The sequence below is a fragment of the Cornus florida genome, unplaced genomic scaffold (assembly GCF_030987335.1).
Source record: "Cornus florida cultivar Cherokee Brave unplaced genomic scaffold, ASM3098733v1 CherokeeBrave_3.0.0_Hap2_Chr06, whole genome shotgun sequence".
NCBI classification, from domain to species: domain Eukaryota; kingdom Viridiplantae; phylum Streptophyta; class Magnoliopsida; order Cornales; family Cornaceae; genus Cornus; species Cornus florida.
In genome coordinates, this window is record NW_026775576.1 from 91103078 (window position 1) to 91118682 (window position 15605).

Here is a 15605-nt window from a genome sequence, read left to right on the forward strand (position 1 = left end):
TATTCAAATTGATGTTAATTTTGTATTTGAACTCAGAATTATTATGTATTGCATAATAAAATTTAATGCTATGTTTAAATTTGTATTGCTATATAGAGTTTGAAATTTGTGGACCTGTGTTACTATTTGGACTTTTTTATAATATTAGCAAAAACGATAAGAAGTTTAGAAATTAAAGCATGCAAAAAATGGTTTTTAGCAATGAAAGACCATTGTCATTGAGTAAGTTAGTGACGAAAACTTTCGTTGATAATGCCCAATAAAATGTGACAAACATTTTAGCTACTAAAAGGCAAACAGATGTAACGAAAAGTATGTCACTAAAAGTCATGCAATAGTGATGAAAATGTGACAAACGTTTTAGTCAATAAAAGGCAAACAGATGTGACGAAAAATATGGTTGCTAAACGTCATGCAATAATGACGAAAATGTCCGTCACTAGAAGGCAAGCAAATGTGACGAAAAGTACGTCACTAAAAGTCATGCAATAGTGACGCAAATTTTTTTGTCACTAAAAGCAAAGTCAATAGTGACGTAATTTGCATTCGTCACTATAGATCAACCGAGACGATTATATAGCAACGAAATATTGACAAATGATTTTTCGTCACTAAAAACTTTTAGCAACGAAAATTTAGTTTTTGGTGACGAAAAAAAACGTTGCTAAAGGTCACTTTTGTTGTAGATACCTAATAGTCTAATCAAAATTTTCGACTAACATTTTCGGTTGACATAGAATCGCTAGCATAGGAGAAAAAAAATTAAAATTGAAATGAAAGATTGCGCGCGCGCGTGTGTGTATATATATATATATATATATATAACTGGGGAGAGGAGAATTAATCGCAGCTGTTTGAAGAAGCTTTTGCGCAGCGGAAAGCTGATTCATTAATGACAAAAAGCGAGCCCGATACGCCTGGGCCTGGTCGACGGACTCCGCCTCAAGCTCGCCGAGCTGCGAGCAGAGCCACTCCTCCGCATCCTCCGCCACCCTCAGCCTCTGCAACGTCCTCTCCAGCTCTCGCCTCGTCCTCTCCTCTCTCTCCACGCTCTTCCTAATTCTCTCTCTAACTCCTCATTCCTCTTCATCAACACCTCCTCCGCCTCAGCCGCTGGTGGCTGAGTCCGGCGGTGCGATTTCGTCTGTGCAGAGGACACCGCTATGGTTGGAGCCATTTCCCGTAATAATTGGAATGGTAAAGGGGCTGAGATGCTAATGCTGTGTTTAAGATCAGAAAAGACTGCGTTTTCTGCTAACAATCGAGACTTGATGGGTCTTTTATAGGCCCAGAAGAAGATGTCCAGGTTCAATGTATCTGATTTATAGGAAGCAAGATCTTTATTAGTTATTTAATAATAGGAGAGATGCGTCTGCACTTTGCTTCTTTCTTGGTCATCATACAACCCATTAATTCCATAATCTATGGAATTTTTGGGTTGTTTTTTGGATTTTGTGTATTTGTTTTATGTGCCTAATAGCTGCAGCTTCTTGCCTATTACGTGAAAAAAATTTGACAAATGCAAAGACCATGGACCATGATGGGTCACAACAGTCCTCATTGGAGTGCTGCCATTTTTCCAAGTCCGCATGCAGTTCACTAGACACGGTCCATTTGTAGAGCCTACTCAAAGAAAAAGGGTATGGGCCAATTATATATATATATATATATATATATATATATTTGCGGTCATGGCAATAATCCATGCTCTGGGGACTAGGAACCATTTGTACAAAAATTCTGTTTGTACAATTTTTTTTATACAAGAACTATCTTTTACGAAAATAATTTTTTGTTTTTTGAGTTTTAAAAGTAATTTTTTTTTTAAAATTGAACCAAATAGACCCTATGTTTTTGTTTTTATTTTTATTATTATTATTATCATGGTGGTCTTTCAAGAGGGGTGTCTAGTTTGTAATATACCGACTTGGCAAAAATATTAATATCGAGTTTGTTTGGTTTATCATTCTAAAAATAGTTCTTAAATGATTTATAAAATAAAAAATTATTTTCAGATAACTCTCTTTTTAGTTTTCAAAAAGAGTTAACCAAATAGATTTTTGTACATTTTTTTAAATTTTCAATTGTAAAAAATAATAAAAAATCCTGAAAGCGCATATTTTTACTTTGTCTAGTCAATAATATAATCGAACAAACCTTCTACTTTTTGGAAGCATTATCTTGGAATTATTATTAATATTATTATTATTAGGGTAATTTGTACTTACACCCCTTCAGGTTTGCAATAAGGACAGGTAGATACAATAAGATTTAAAGGTTTACTCAAACCTTTGATGTAAGTATTCAATCTATTAATTGAATGATACATCATATTTTATTTTTGTATAAAACTTTGTCTCTATGTCATAAATCAAAATCTATGTATGAAAATCCCTCAAAAAGTTTTTAAAACTTGCTCGTTTCCCAAATAACTCGATATGCAGGCTAGTATGCTCCACAACCTTTAAATTAGTGAGATCAAACCAAAAGACTTCCTTTGTTGCCTTTAAGGCTGTAATGTACTCCACCTTCAGGTTTGAGTCGGCAGCTGAAATCTGCTTAACAATTTACCAACTGATTTCCCTTCCATTAAGTAAATATACACTAAGTCATGGACCTTATATTATCTGCATCTGATTTAAAATCAGAATTAGCATACCCGACTGGAACCAGATCATCACATCTAAAAATGAGTATGAGATTATTGGTTCTCCTAAGGTATTTTATGATATTTTTCACAACAGACCAGTTATCTAGTCCGGGATTAGACTGATATCTACTGACTATCCCTACATTGTAGCAGATGTCCTGTCTGATATAGACCATGGCATAAATGATACTCCCACATGTTGAAGCATATTATTCCAATCTCATTTGCTCAATCTCCTCCGCTAGTCTTCGAAAACTACTTACTAGAGAGAACAATCCATGTCAATAAAATAAGAACACATTTTTTGAGTTTTGGATACCAAACCTGATCTAAACTTTACCAATGTAAGATTGTTAAGATAAACTTATTTTCCTTTGAACTTGATCTTGCAAAAGCTTGATCATAGGAATATACCTTACATCTTGAAGATCTTCCATTTCAAAATAATTGAACAACTACATCTTTAATGATGACAAAGCTTTCACATCATTATAAATTAGTAGGATGTCATCAGTAGAATTAAAAAAATAATGACATTACCCTGTACACATATGGTTCATTCAATAAGAAATCTTCTGGTAAACTCTTGTAGATTAACTTGCCTTCCATAGGGATCACCCTACTAGAAAGTTCTACAAGATTCCAGATTTTATTAGAATACATAGATTCCAACTATGATTTCATAGCAACTTACCAAAACGATCTGTATCCATATCGGTTCACCCTTCCGTGCAGCTTACTAGGTTCAACTTATGTTTAACAGGGATGTTCGTAAAGGTTTCACTTAAAAATATGATTCTGTCGGATTGGACGATAACCATCCCACTACAATAATGTACCGACACAGGAATATATTTGTGTACTAGATGATGCTGACGCATCAATAGGGAATTCAGATATAATTCTTAATCTCTATAATAAGTGTGTTCATTTAAGGTACATCTAGTACTCATACCATATTCTTTAACATTATGCTACTAGGTATGTGATTCATAATATGATCCTCCTATAGATAAACAGTGAGTGTAAATAATCAACTTTTATCATTGAAATCATAAAATAATCCATCATAGTGGTTTTAGAGTCAAATCAAGTATGCCTGTGATCTGCTTTCAACTTACTTGTCCATCTTAAGCGCATATGTGCAAGACTATCCCATCAGTGCATGTGATTCAAACTAAGATTTAGTCAAAAACACAGCTCAAAAGATATTCTTGAGACAGACTAAGATAGAATGCAGTTCATAATGTGCATCGCTATCGTCAAGGCTAAACTCTAAAATGAAAAAGACAATGTAGCATAGCTAATCATAGATCTAACCATGTTAAGCAGAATTCTGTTATTCCTATTTGGCATCTTAATTCATTGAGCATCAATTGCAGAAAACTGGTACACAACACCCTCATTGACCATATAGTCTTTGCACTATCCTAAGAAATACTCAGATCCACAATCAGTTCAAAGTGTTTTGATAAGTTTACCTAGTTTGTGCTCCACCTTAGTCTTGACACTCTCGGAATATACCAAAAGTTCAAAACTTGTGTCGCATCAGGTAAATGTATCCAAAATGTGAGTAATCTTGCTTGGATGTTCATAAGACCACACATGTCAATGTGTACCGACTCCAATTGTTCTTTATGTCTATTTTATTTGGCTGATTAAAGCCCTTTAGGGTTATCTATCCTTTAATACAGGATTCACAAGTTTGGTTTAGGCTCCCCTACCTCACTAGGTAATAAACTTTCTTTGACTAATCTTTGAATCTCATTTTGACTGATTATAACTCAATAATAGACACTAAAAATACAATGAGTCAAGAATAACAAAATTTCTCTTAACATTCAATCTAAAATATGCAACATTAGTTTCTACATCATGCAAATATTAAAGCTTGTGATTATAGTATATTAACCATCTTCAATGCATCAGAAGCAATCGCACATCTATTCAATTTTATAAAAACATTTTTACCAAAAGTAACAGCACAACTTTTATAAACTAAGAGTGAAACAAGAATGAGATTGCGTCTAACATCTGTGCATAAAGATAACTCTCTAATACTAATATCCTCAAACTCTCTAATTCCAGATGTAATACTATCACTGATTTAGCTACAACCTTGGCAACAGGTCAAAAGACAAACATATATCCATATCATCGAGGCTTCTGGATTCCTGAAATCCTTGCAACGAATTGCAAACATGTTTAGTGGCTCCAAAATCTATCCATCAGGAATAAATAGATACAACCACATAACATAGCTCAATGATGAAATAGACATTTTCCTATGCCACGTTATTGCTTAGACAGTTTGTCCTTAAGTGTCTTAGTTGGCCGCAAAAGAAACAGTTTCCTAACATACACTGCCTTATTCCCTTAACCTTTTAGATACCCATGTTTTGTGCTAGCCTAGTCCTATTATCATCTTTCTTCTTTCCTTTGCCCTTCCACTTGGGCCTAGAAAAAGATGGTATAGACTAGTTTAGATTAATAGGAAAGCCCATACTTTTGATTATCCCTTCATATGTTACCAATTCTATAAGAATATCAGCGAATATGAACTCAAACTGGTTCTTTATTCAGTTCACTCTAAAAGAATCGAACGAGTTTGATAACAAGGTAATAATCATGTCAACTTGAAACTTACCACCCAAAAGTATGTTAAATATTCAATAAATTATCTTAAGTTGAATTCGCTGCTGATTGACACGTGACATTTAAAATCTATTTACAATTAGTGTTAAATCACGTCAACTAATTTAAAGAAAGTATGCACCGTTTTGAGACAAGAAAAATTTACCAAAGGTTAAAAACTGTACCGTTTTGAATTAAGGAAAATTCTCCACACTCTAACGACGTTTATCTCCCACATCTTTTCCAAAAAAATTCCTCCCAATCTCTCATCTTGCTCATTCCCACGATTGGAGGAATATTTCGCGCCAAAAATGAATGATCTTTGCCATGGAATTAAGAAATATATTTCGCGCCGAAAAGAAATGTTCTTTGCCATGGAATTAAGAATATATGAGAGAGAACGTGAGGTTAAAAGAAAAGGATGACAGAGAACGTGAGGTTAAAAGAAAACGGTAATGAACATTCATTTTTGGCACGAAATATATATAAGAGAAAACGTGAATTTTCCTATATGAACGTCAATTAAGTATCTCTTAAATTCTTTCTTCTGCAACCATTTCATGAATTGGTTCTTTTTCTTTTCTTATTTCTTACAAATAACTTTCATAATACTCTCGAAGATTTGTACTCTCCATCTTTCCTTTGAGTCGCATGGCTTGACATGGATTGGTTATTTTCTTCATTGGGAAATTTCTACTTTTTGCTGCTGTTTTAGATTTTGATTGATACTAAGTTTAAAAAATAAAAAAAAAAATTGTATTTTTGTAGATAAATATTTTTGATAACAATAAATAGCTTATTGACTACTGAGTAAAGGCAACTTTATGAAATTGATTAATTGCTTTGGCAACATTTCATTTATTCTTCTTATTATGTTATGTCATTGCCCAAATATTTTGAAAAGTCTTATAAAACTAATATTAAAGTATGAATAGATATATGAACAAATATGAAATATGGAAGATGAGAGAAAATGAGATGTAAATACGAGAGAGAAATGCTTATTTCATTTCTTCATTTCACAATTACATACAGATGGTGTCTATTTATAGCTACAAAAAATGTAGGCAACAAACAGCTTGATAAACAAGCTGCACACCAATGCTTCATATCACTTTACAAGTACAAATGGACCCCACATAATCATATATATATAACACTCCCCCTTGGAGTCCACAAAACTATAGTAAAAATATGCCTCGTTAAAACTTTGCTAAGGAAAACTCAGTGGGACAAAACCCTAGCGAAGGAAAAGAATACAGTATTCTTGTGTATTTGACAATGGTATTGCATAGGTTAAAACTGCCTCATTAAAACCTTGCCAGGAAAACCCAGTAGGACAAAACCTGAACGAAAGAAAAAGAGTACCACCCAATACATTTTTGATTAATTTCTCCCCCTCATTGTTGCATTAATTCAACTTTGAAGGTCCTTTAGTTGACGCATTCCAATGTTATATACTAGCTTCTTGAATGTTGTAGTTAGAAGCGTTTTAGTGAATAGATCTGCTAGATTTTCATATAAACATATCTTCTGAATATCAATATCACCTTTTTCTGGCATTCATGTGCATAAAAGAATTTTGCTGAGATGTGCTTGGTCCTATCACTTTTAATATACCCTTCTTTCATCTGTGCAATGCATGCCTCATTATCTTCATATAATACTGTTGGACTATCTTTTATTGATAAGAGACCAAATGTTGTTCGAATATGTTGGATCATTGATCTCAACCAAATGCATTCCTTGTTTGCCTCATGAATTGCGAGTATCTCAAAATGATTTGAAGAAATTGCAATCATTACCTGTTTCATAGATCGCCATGATATAGCAATGCTACCACAGGTAAACACATATCTTGTTTGTGAATAAGTTTTATGTGGGTCAGAAAGATAGCCGGCATCTGCATATCCAATTAATTGAGAATTTGGTGATTTTGAATAAAACAATCCCATATTAATTGTGCCACAAAGATATCGTAATATGTGTTTGATTCCATTCCAATGTCTGTGGGTTGGTGCAGAACTGTACCTTATTAATAAATTAACTGAAAAAATTATGTTAGGTCTTGTGCAATTTGCAAGATACGTACAAAAGAGCACCAATCGCACTGAGATAGGGCACTTCAGGACCAATGAGTTCTTCATCATCCTTTCGAGGACGAAAATGATCTTTCTTGATGTCAAGTGATCGGACAACCATTGGAGAGCTCAATAGATGGGTTTTATCCATATAAAAATATTTCAGAACCTTTTCTGTATATGTTGATTGATGGATGAGAATACCGCTCGAAAAATGTTCAACCTGTAGCCCAAAGCAGAATTTTGTCTTTCTGAGATCTTTCATTTCAAATTCTATTTTAAATAAGTGGCCGTCTTTTTGATCTCGTCCAATGTTCCCACATGATTTAAATTATCAACATATACTACAATAATAACAAAACCAGATTCTGATTTATTAATAAAAATGCATGGACAAAAATGATTGTTCACATTCCCTTCTTTGAGTAAGTAATCACTAAGGCGATTGTATCACATTCGTCTAGATTGTTTCAATCCATATAAGGATCATTGTAATTTTATCGAGTACATATTACGTGGTTTTGTTTCAAACATTTTAAATCCTTCTGGGATTTTCATATAAATATCACTATCTAGTAATCCATATAAATATGCTGTAACCACGTCCATTAGATGCATATGCAATCTTTCTATGACTGCTAAATGTATTATGAATCTAAATGTGGGTGTATTGATCACAGGGGAATATGTTTCCTCTTAATCAATACCAGGTCTCTGTAAAAAACCTTAAGTTACCAGTCGGGTTTTGTATATCATGATTTCATTTTTCTCATTACACTTTCGTACAAATACCCATTTGTACCCAACAGGATTAACACCCTCAGGTGTTTGGACTATAGGTCCAAATAATTCACGTTTAGCTAATGAATTTAGTTCTGCTTGTATCGTTTTTTTTCCATTTTGGCCAATCATTTCTTCATCGACATTCTTTGACGTTTTGAGATTTCAGATCCTCATTATCAATATCAAGAGTAACGACATATAAGAATATGTTGTCGACAACAATTTCATTTCTATTCCATCTCATTTCATAGTTTAGTGAGATTTCATCATTTTCAGCTACCTTTGCCTCCTCAAGGGCCATATCATCATCTGTTGCCTTTATCTCATCAATATTTATTATTTCATCATTTTAGGTACCTGGGTCATATCATCATCTGTTGCTCCTTTTGTGGCCTCTTCAGGAGTGCCAATTTTTCTTTGTAATTTCCTCTTACGAGGAGCAGTATCTTTTGCACCGACTGGTCTGTCACGCTTCAGGCGTGTTTTGGATGCATTTGTTGCATTACTGACAGAAGGTCCCTCAGGGACAGCAATTCATGCTGGAATATTTGCAGCTGGTATATGTGATTTTATTACTTTCTTTGTATCAGTAAATATATTAGGTAATTGATTTGTAACATTTTGCAAGTGAATGATCCTCTTAACTTCTCGTTCACATTGATTTGGGCGAGGATCAAAATGAGACAATTCCAGGGCATTCCAAATAATATTATGTTGCTGTTGTGCCTTTTCTCTCCATAATGGTGGGAAAATAGCCTCATCAAAATAACAGTCAGCAAATCGTGCTTTAAAGACATCACCTGTCAGGGGTTCAAGATATCTAATAATAGATGGAGAATCAAAACCAACATAAATTCCAAGTCTATGTTAAAGACTCATTTTAGTGCGTTGGGGTGGTGCAATTGGAACATATACAGCACAACCAAAAATTCGAATGTGAGAAATATTTGGTTGTTGACCAAAAACAAGCTGCAATGGTGAGTACTTATGATAAACAGTTGGTCGTATACAAACTAATGATGCAGCATGTAATATGGCATGTCCCCAGGTAGAAACAGGTAATTTTATTCGCATAAGTAAAGGACGACCAATTAACTGAAGTCTTTTAATAAAAGATTCGGCCATACCATTTTGAGTATGAATGTGTGCAACAGGATGTTCAACATTAATTCCAACTGACATGCAATAGTCATCAAAAGGTTGAAAAGAAAATTCAACGGCATTATTAAGACGGATTGTTTTAATTAGGTAATTAGGAAAGTGTGCCCGTAATTTGATGATTTGAGTAAGAAGTCTACCAAATGCAACATTACGAGTAGAAAACAGACAAACATGTGACCATCGTGTTGAGGCATCAATTAAGACCATAAAATAGCGAAATGGTTCACAAGGTGGATGAATTGGCCCACATATATCCCCGTGAATTCATTGTAAAAATGGGGGAGATTCAATAATGACTTTTGAAAGAGATAATCTAATAATCAACTTACCTTGTGAGCAGGCGGTGCATAGATGATCATTTGGTAAAATGATTTTTTGATCATTTAGTGGGTGTCCATGTGAATTTTCAATAATTCGGCACATCATTGTACTCCCCTGGTTACCAAGTCGATCATGCCAAAGTATAAAAAGTTTTGGGTCACAAGATTTTTTATGTATCACAGCATTTGACTCAATTATTCTAATGATTGTATAATATAACCCAGAAGAAAAAACAGAGAGTTTTTCTAATATCGGTGTCATTTCACACCGATAACAAGTATTATCACGTGCCTTGGGAGTTTGAGCCACATCCTTCCCTTTTACTTGTTTCATTTCATTATAATCTCTCCTTTGGGGATATGGTGTGGATCTCTAATTACGAAAATTTGAGAATTGATATCGTTCACGGTAATATGAGTGATTTTTACCACGACCATATTCATTATTATGGTAGTTATTTTTACTACGACCATATTCATTATTATAGCCATTTCTACCACCACGACCATGTCCACGTTCACGGGATGAAGCAACATATGTTTCAGGGATCGGTGTCGATCCAGTTGGACGAGACTGGTGGTTTCTTAACAAAAGCTCGTTATTTTGCTTTGCCACAAGTAAACATGATATCAGTTCTAAATATTTTTCAAATCTATGTTCTCGATATTGTTGTTGTAAGAGTACATTCGAGACGTGAAATGTGGTTAATGTTTTTTCCAACAAAAGTTCACCAGTGATGGTATCACCACGCAATTTCAGTGTAGAGCTGATTTTAAATAGGGTAGAGTTATATTCAGCTATAGTTTTAAAATCTTGCAACTACAGTTGCTGCTAATCAGCTTGGGCCTTTGGGAGGATAACTGTTTTTTTAATGATCATATCTTTCTTTCAAATTTTTCCACAAACTCAGTGGATCTCTTTCAGTGAGATATTCAGTTTTTAACTCCTCACTAATATGGCGCCGAAGGAAAATCATAGCCTTCGTTTATTTTGTAATGATGCATCATTCTCTTCTTTAATTGTGTTTCTGAGGCCCATAACATCTAAATAGATCTGAGCGTCCAGAATCCAAGACAAATAATTTTTTGCCAGAAATGTCCAAGCCCACGAATTTTAGCTTTGTCAAGTTTGACATTTTCAGAATAACTAGACGGGACAACAAGATAGAAATACAATTTAGCATAGTATATAAATAAATAAAATGGTATTAAATGAAACATTAACATAGTACGAACTATTTAAACAACAAAGGCGGTAAAACCAGCCATAATGAATAAATTATTAAATAATAAAGACGGTAAAACCGGTCATACATCATTAAGTAATAAAGGCGGTAGAACCGACCATAATTAGTAGATAATAGAGACGGTAAAACCGACCATCATTAAATAATAAAGGCGGTAAAACCGACCATATTTAGTAGATAATAAAGGCGGTAGAACCGACCATAGTTAGTGGATAATAAAAGCGGTAGAACCGACCATAATTAGTAGATAATAAAGGCGGTAGAACCGACCATCATTAAATAATAAAGACGGTACAACCGACCATAGTATGAGCACATATATCACTTAAGTAAACAAATTAATTTCATAAACAATAATCAATAATTAAAATTTTCTTACCTTTTAGAATCAGAAATACAATTTTCTTCGATAAAGCAAACAAACCCTACAATTTATCAAAATTAATATCACAAAAAAGATATATAGTTAAGATAAAAAGAGGGAGAAAGAGTTTCTTTTTCAAATCACAGATAGATAGAGCTCATACTGATAACGTCTTATAAATCTAATATTAATTATGAAGTGGAAGAAACGAAATAAGCATATCTCTCGTATTTACATCTCACTCTCTCTCATCTTCCATATTTCATATTTGTTTATATATATATATATATATAAACAAATATGAAATATGGAAGATGAGAGAGAGTGAGATGTAAATACGAGAGATATGCTTATTTCGTTTCTTCCACTTCATAATTGCATACAGATGGTGTCTATTTATAGCTGCAAAAAACATAGGCAACAAACAGCTTGATAAACAAACTGCGCACCAATGCTTCATATCACTTTACAAGTACAAATGGACCCCAACATAATCATATATATATATAACAAAAAGCAATTTATTTACTATTTTAATAATTACTAATTTATCGAAGTTGAAAGTTATTCAAAATGAACTGAAAGAAGATCTACAATATATGTTTGTCACACAAAGGGTTCTTTTTTTACTCAACTATGGCGGCCTATATATAGTATTCTTTTTGTGAAAAAAAATAATAATATTAAATTTGTCATTGCTCTTGCATTCTATTTGTTAATTGCAATATTTATTTGGTTTCAAGTTTCCAAACACATTTGTTATTTTGTTCTTTTTCTGAACGCTGAGTTCTTGCAATTTTATTTATTTTTCTGAATGGATTGCATATAATTGTTGCATTCAATTTGAAATTGAAAAAAAATTAGTTAATCAAACATTAAACTATGTTCTTTAATATATATATATATATATATATATATATATATAATAAAATAAAATAAACACTCAACCATGTGGCCGTACTTACTATTGTTAATGATTATTGCTGCTATTTATTGGTGGACTATTCAAAATATGGCTAAATACATTTCTTCGTCCTGGACTCAACGGGTGAATTTCAAAATTATGGAACTATTTGGCTTGGTTTTTGAAAATAGTTTTGGAGAAATACAGAAAGTCAATTATGTACTACAGTGGAGTATGAATTTTTATTTTTATTTTTATTTTTTGGTCCAGCAAAAAATACAGATTGTAGATCCACTTTGCCCTTTGAAACTCAAATTCTAACCATCTACTTTGATAGTTTAATATGAGTTGATAAAACTAAACCAAAACTAATCATCTACTTTGATAGTTTAGTATGAGTTGATAAAACTAAACCAAAACGCACAAGATTTGCATAAATGCAGTAATGCCAACTCTTTATATTTGATAGACATTTTATGCAGTAATGCCAACTCTTTATATTTGATAGAAATTTTTTAAACTTTCAATTCAAAATTTTCTCTAATCTAAACATATGTCAGTATTATTGGAAGAAAAGAAAAGGTCAAATTAAGAGTATTTAGACAAAGAAATTAACCTAATATTATCGATTTAGCCATGAACAGATCACAAAAATATAAATAAATTTTACTCAAAACTTGTGTACATATTCATATTGAGGAGAATAATAATTCTCCTACCTAATAGTCTAATCAAAATTTTCGACTAACATTTTCGGTTGACATAGAATCGCTAGCATAGGGAAAAAAAAATTAAAATTGAAATGAAAGATTGCGTGTATACAATATATATATATATCTCAATAATTGGGGAGAGGAGAATTAATCGAAGCTGTTTGAAGAAGCTTTTGCGCAGCGGAAAGCTGATTCATTAATGACAAAAAGCGAGCCCGATACGCCTGGGCCTCGTCGACGGACTCGGCCTCAAGCTCGCCGAGCTGCGAGCAGAGCCGCTCCTCCGCATCCTCCGCCACCCTCAGCCTCTGCAACGTCCTCTCCAGCTCTCGCCTCGTCCTCTCCTCTCTCTCCACGCTCTTCCTCAACTCTCTCTCTAACTCCTCGTTCCTCTTCATCAACACCTCCTCCGCCTCCGCCGCTGGTGACGGAGTCCGGCGGTGCGATTTCGTCTGTGCAGAGGACACCGCTATGGTTGAAGCCATTTCCCGAAATAATAGGAATGGTAAAGGGACTGAGATGCTAAGGCTGTGTGTAAGATCAGAAAAGACTGCGTTTTCGGTTAGCAATCAGGAGTTGATGGGCGTTTTATAGGCCCAAAAGAAGATATCCAGGTTCAATGTATCTGATTTATAGGAAGCAAGATGTTTATTAGTTATTTAATAATAAGAGAGATGGCGTCTGCACTTTGCTTCTTTTTTGGTCATTATACATCCAGTGAACCCATTAATTCCAGAATCGTCACCTCATATGGAATTTTGGGTTTGTTTTTTTGAATTTTCTGTATTTGTTAGCTGCAGCTTCTTGCCTATTTCGTGCGTGTGTATGTATGTAATGCATATGAGGTGTGTTTTGTGTATTTGTTTTTTGAGGACAAAAAAATTTGAGAAATGCAAATTGACCATGGACCGTGATGGGTAACAGTCCTCAAAAGAGTGCTGGTATTTTTCCAAGCAAGTTCACTAGACACGGTCCATTTGTAGAGCCTACTCAAAGAAAAGGGTATGGGCCAATTATATATATATATATATATATATATATATATATATATTTTTTTTTTGCAGTCATGGCAAGAATCCATGTTCTTGGGAGACTAGAACCATTTGTACAAAAATTCTATTTGTACAATTTTTTTTATAGAAGAACTGTCCTTTTATGTAAATAATTTTTTGTTTTTTGAGTTTTTAAATAAAATTGAACCAAATAGATTCTATGTTTTTATTTTTTTAATTATTATTATCAAGGTGGTGGTCTTCAAGAGGGGTGTCTAGTTTATAATATACGGACTTGACAAAAATATTAATATTGAGTTTGCTTGGTTTATTACTCTAAAAACAATTCTTAAATAATTTATAAAATAAAATATTATTTTCAAATAATTGTCTTTTTAGTTTTCAAAAAAGTTTAACAAAGCAGATTTTTGTAAATTTTTAATTGTAAAAATTAAAAAAATAAATAAAAACCCTGCTTTCTGAAAAATTAAAAAATTGAAAGCCCTTATTTTTACTTTGTCTAGTCAATAATATGATGACGGGACAAAAATGTACTTCTACTTTTCGGAAGCATTGTCTTGGATTTAGAATTATTATTATTATTATTTTTATATAGCAAGATTGTTAAAGGTTAGTAAATTAATGGAGTGAAGGGTGTAAAGGCTTGAAGTCGATCCTATCACTTAGACTACCAAAGGATTGGATTCACAAATTAATTTTGTGGATTGATGGACCTCACGAGGCGCGAGGTCTAGTTGGCAACCTGCTGAATAGGGAAAATATATCCTCAAAAACAGACTTTAAATATAAACACAAAAAATTATACATGATATAAACAAAACAAAGCAGGTTTTATGTAATGAATTCCAAATAGGTTTTATACCCGTTACAATTTACAACGCATTAAAAATGTTACTTGATATTCTATCTACAATTATGATCATTGTGATTGTCATTCTTATTAGGGCGTATTCGTATTTGTATAGAGTCACTTAAACTATTTTGGAATCATATTTTTAAATATAAGACGTTGGAAAGTATTTAAGCCCCATCATTTCTATCTTATTTCTATATAAATGGTAATATGAATTCTTACTCTTCAAAATTTTCTATTACTGGCCAAATCATCACTATATTTAGCCCTTTTTTTAAAATCATTTTTAACAGTAATCTCTTACTATATTTAGCCTTTTTTTAAAATCATTTTTAACAGTAATCTCTTACCTTCTATTACAAATAATCATCTTTGTCGATCAATGTATACTAAAATTTCAATCCATAAGTGCTGCACTTAATTTTTCCTCTCACACTTTTATTAGTGTCTCATTTAGTCATTTCACTTAACTTTCACTCATTCATCTTAACAACCCTGTAAAAAAATTATTTTAGACATTATATAAACAAAAACAAGCTTAATGCAATGAACCCAAATAATTAGGAATTAGACTTTGTTATGTATATCAATGCATATAGATAATTTGTGAATGATGTTAAAAGTTAAAATCTGAGTGTTAAATGTATTTTAACAATGTCTCTGTTTATATATTATTTAATTATTTGTTGGTATAACATATAAATAAATTTAAACTAAGATATACTTTGATCATTTTCGAGCTAGTTGGCACCTCTCTCTCCTCAAATTCATTATAATCTAGAAAAACGTAATACTTCCAGTATAATATTTTGTGATTCCTAATCTTAATTAGTATCTTGTACCATTTCATTACTACATTCAAGATTTTTAGTATTTTTTTAT

The 15605-nt window shown here is 32.8% G+C and overlaps 1 protein-coding gene and 1 pseudogene across 1 annotated transcript; both read right to left on the bottom strand.

Moving 5' to 3' along the window:
• Window positions 1–45: 45 nt before the first annotated feature.
• On the bottom strand, window positions 46–1237 carry LOC132312840 (protein RESPONSE TO LOW SULFUR 3-like; annotated as a pseudogene).
• An 11550-nt stretch (window positions 1238–12787) lies between these two features.
• LOC132315023 (protein RESPONSE TO LOW SULFUR 3-like) lies at window positions 12788–13673 on the bottom strand. The gene has a single exon (XM_059813780.1). It carries the CDS (start codon window positions 13340–13342, stop codon window positions 12983–12985), a length of 360 nt encoding a protein of 119 aa, XP_059669763.1. The 5' UTR covers window positions 13343–13673; the 3' UTR covers window positions 12788–12982.
• Window positions 13674–15605: the final 1932 nt, after the last annotated feature.

Excerpts from the sequence above, each read along its gene's own strand:
- LOC132315023 (XM_059813780.1), bottom strand. The coding sequence starts at position 13,342 with ATGGCTTCAACCATAGCGGTGTCCTCTGCACAGACGAAATCGCACCGC.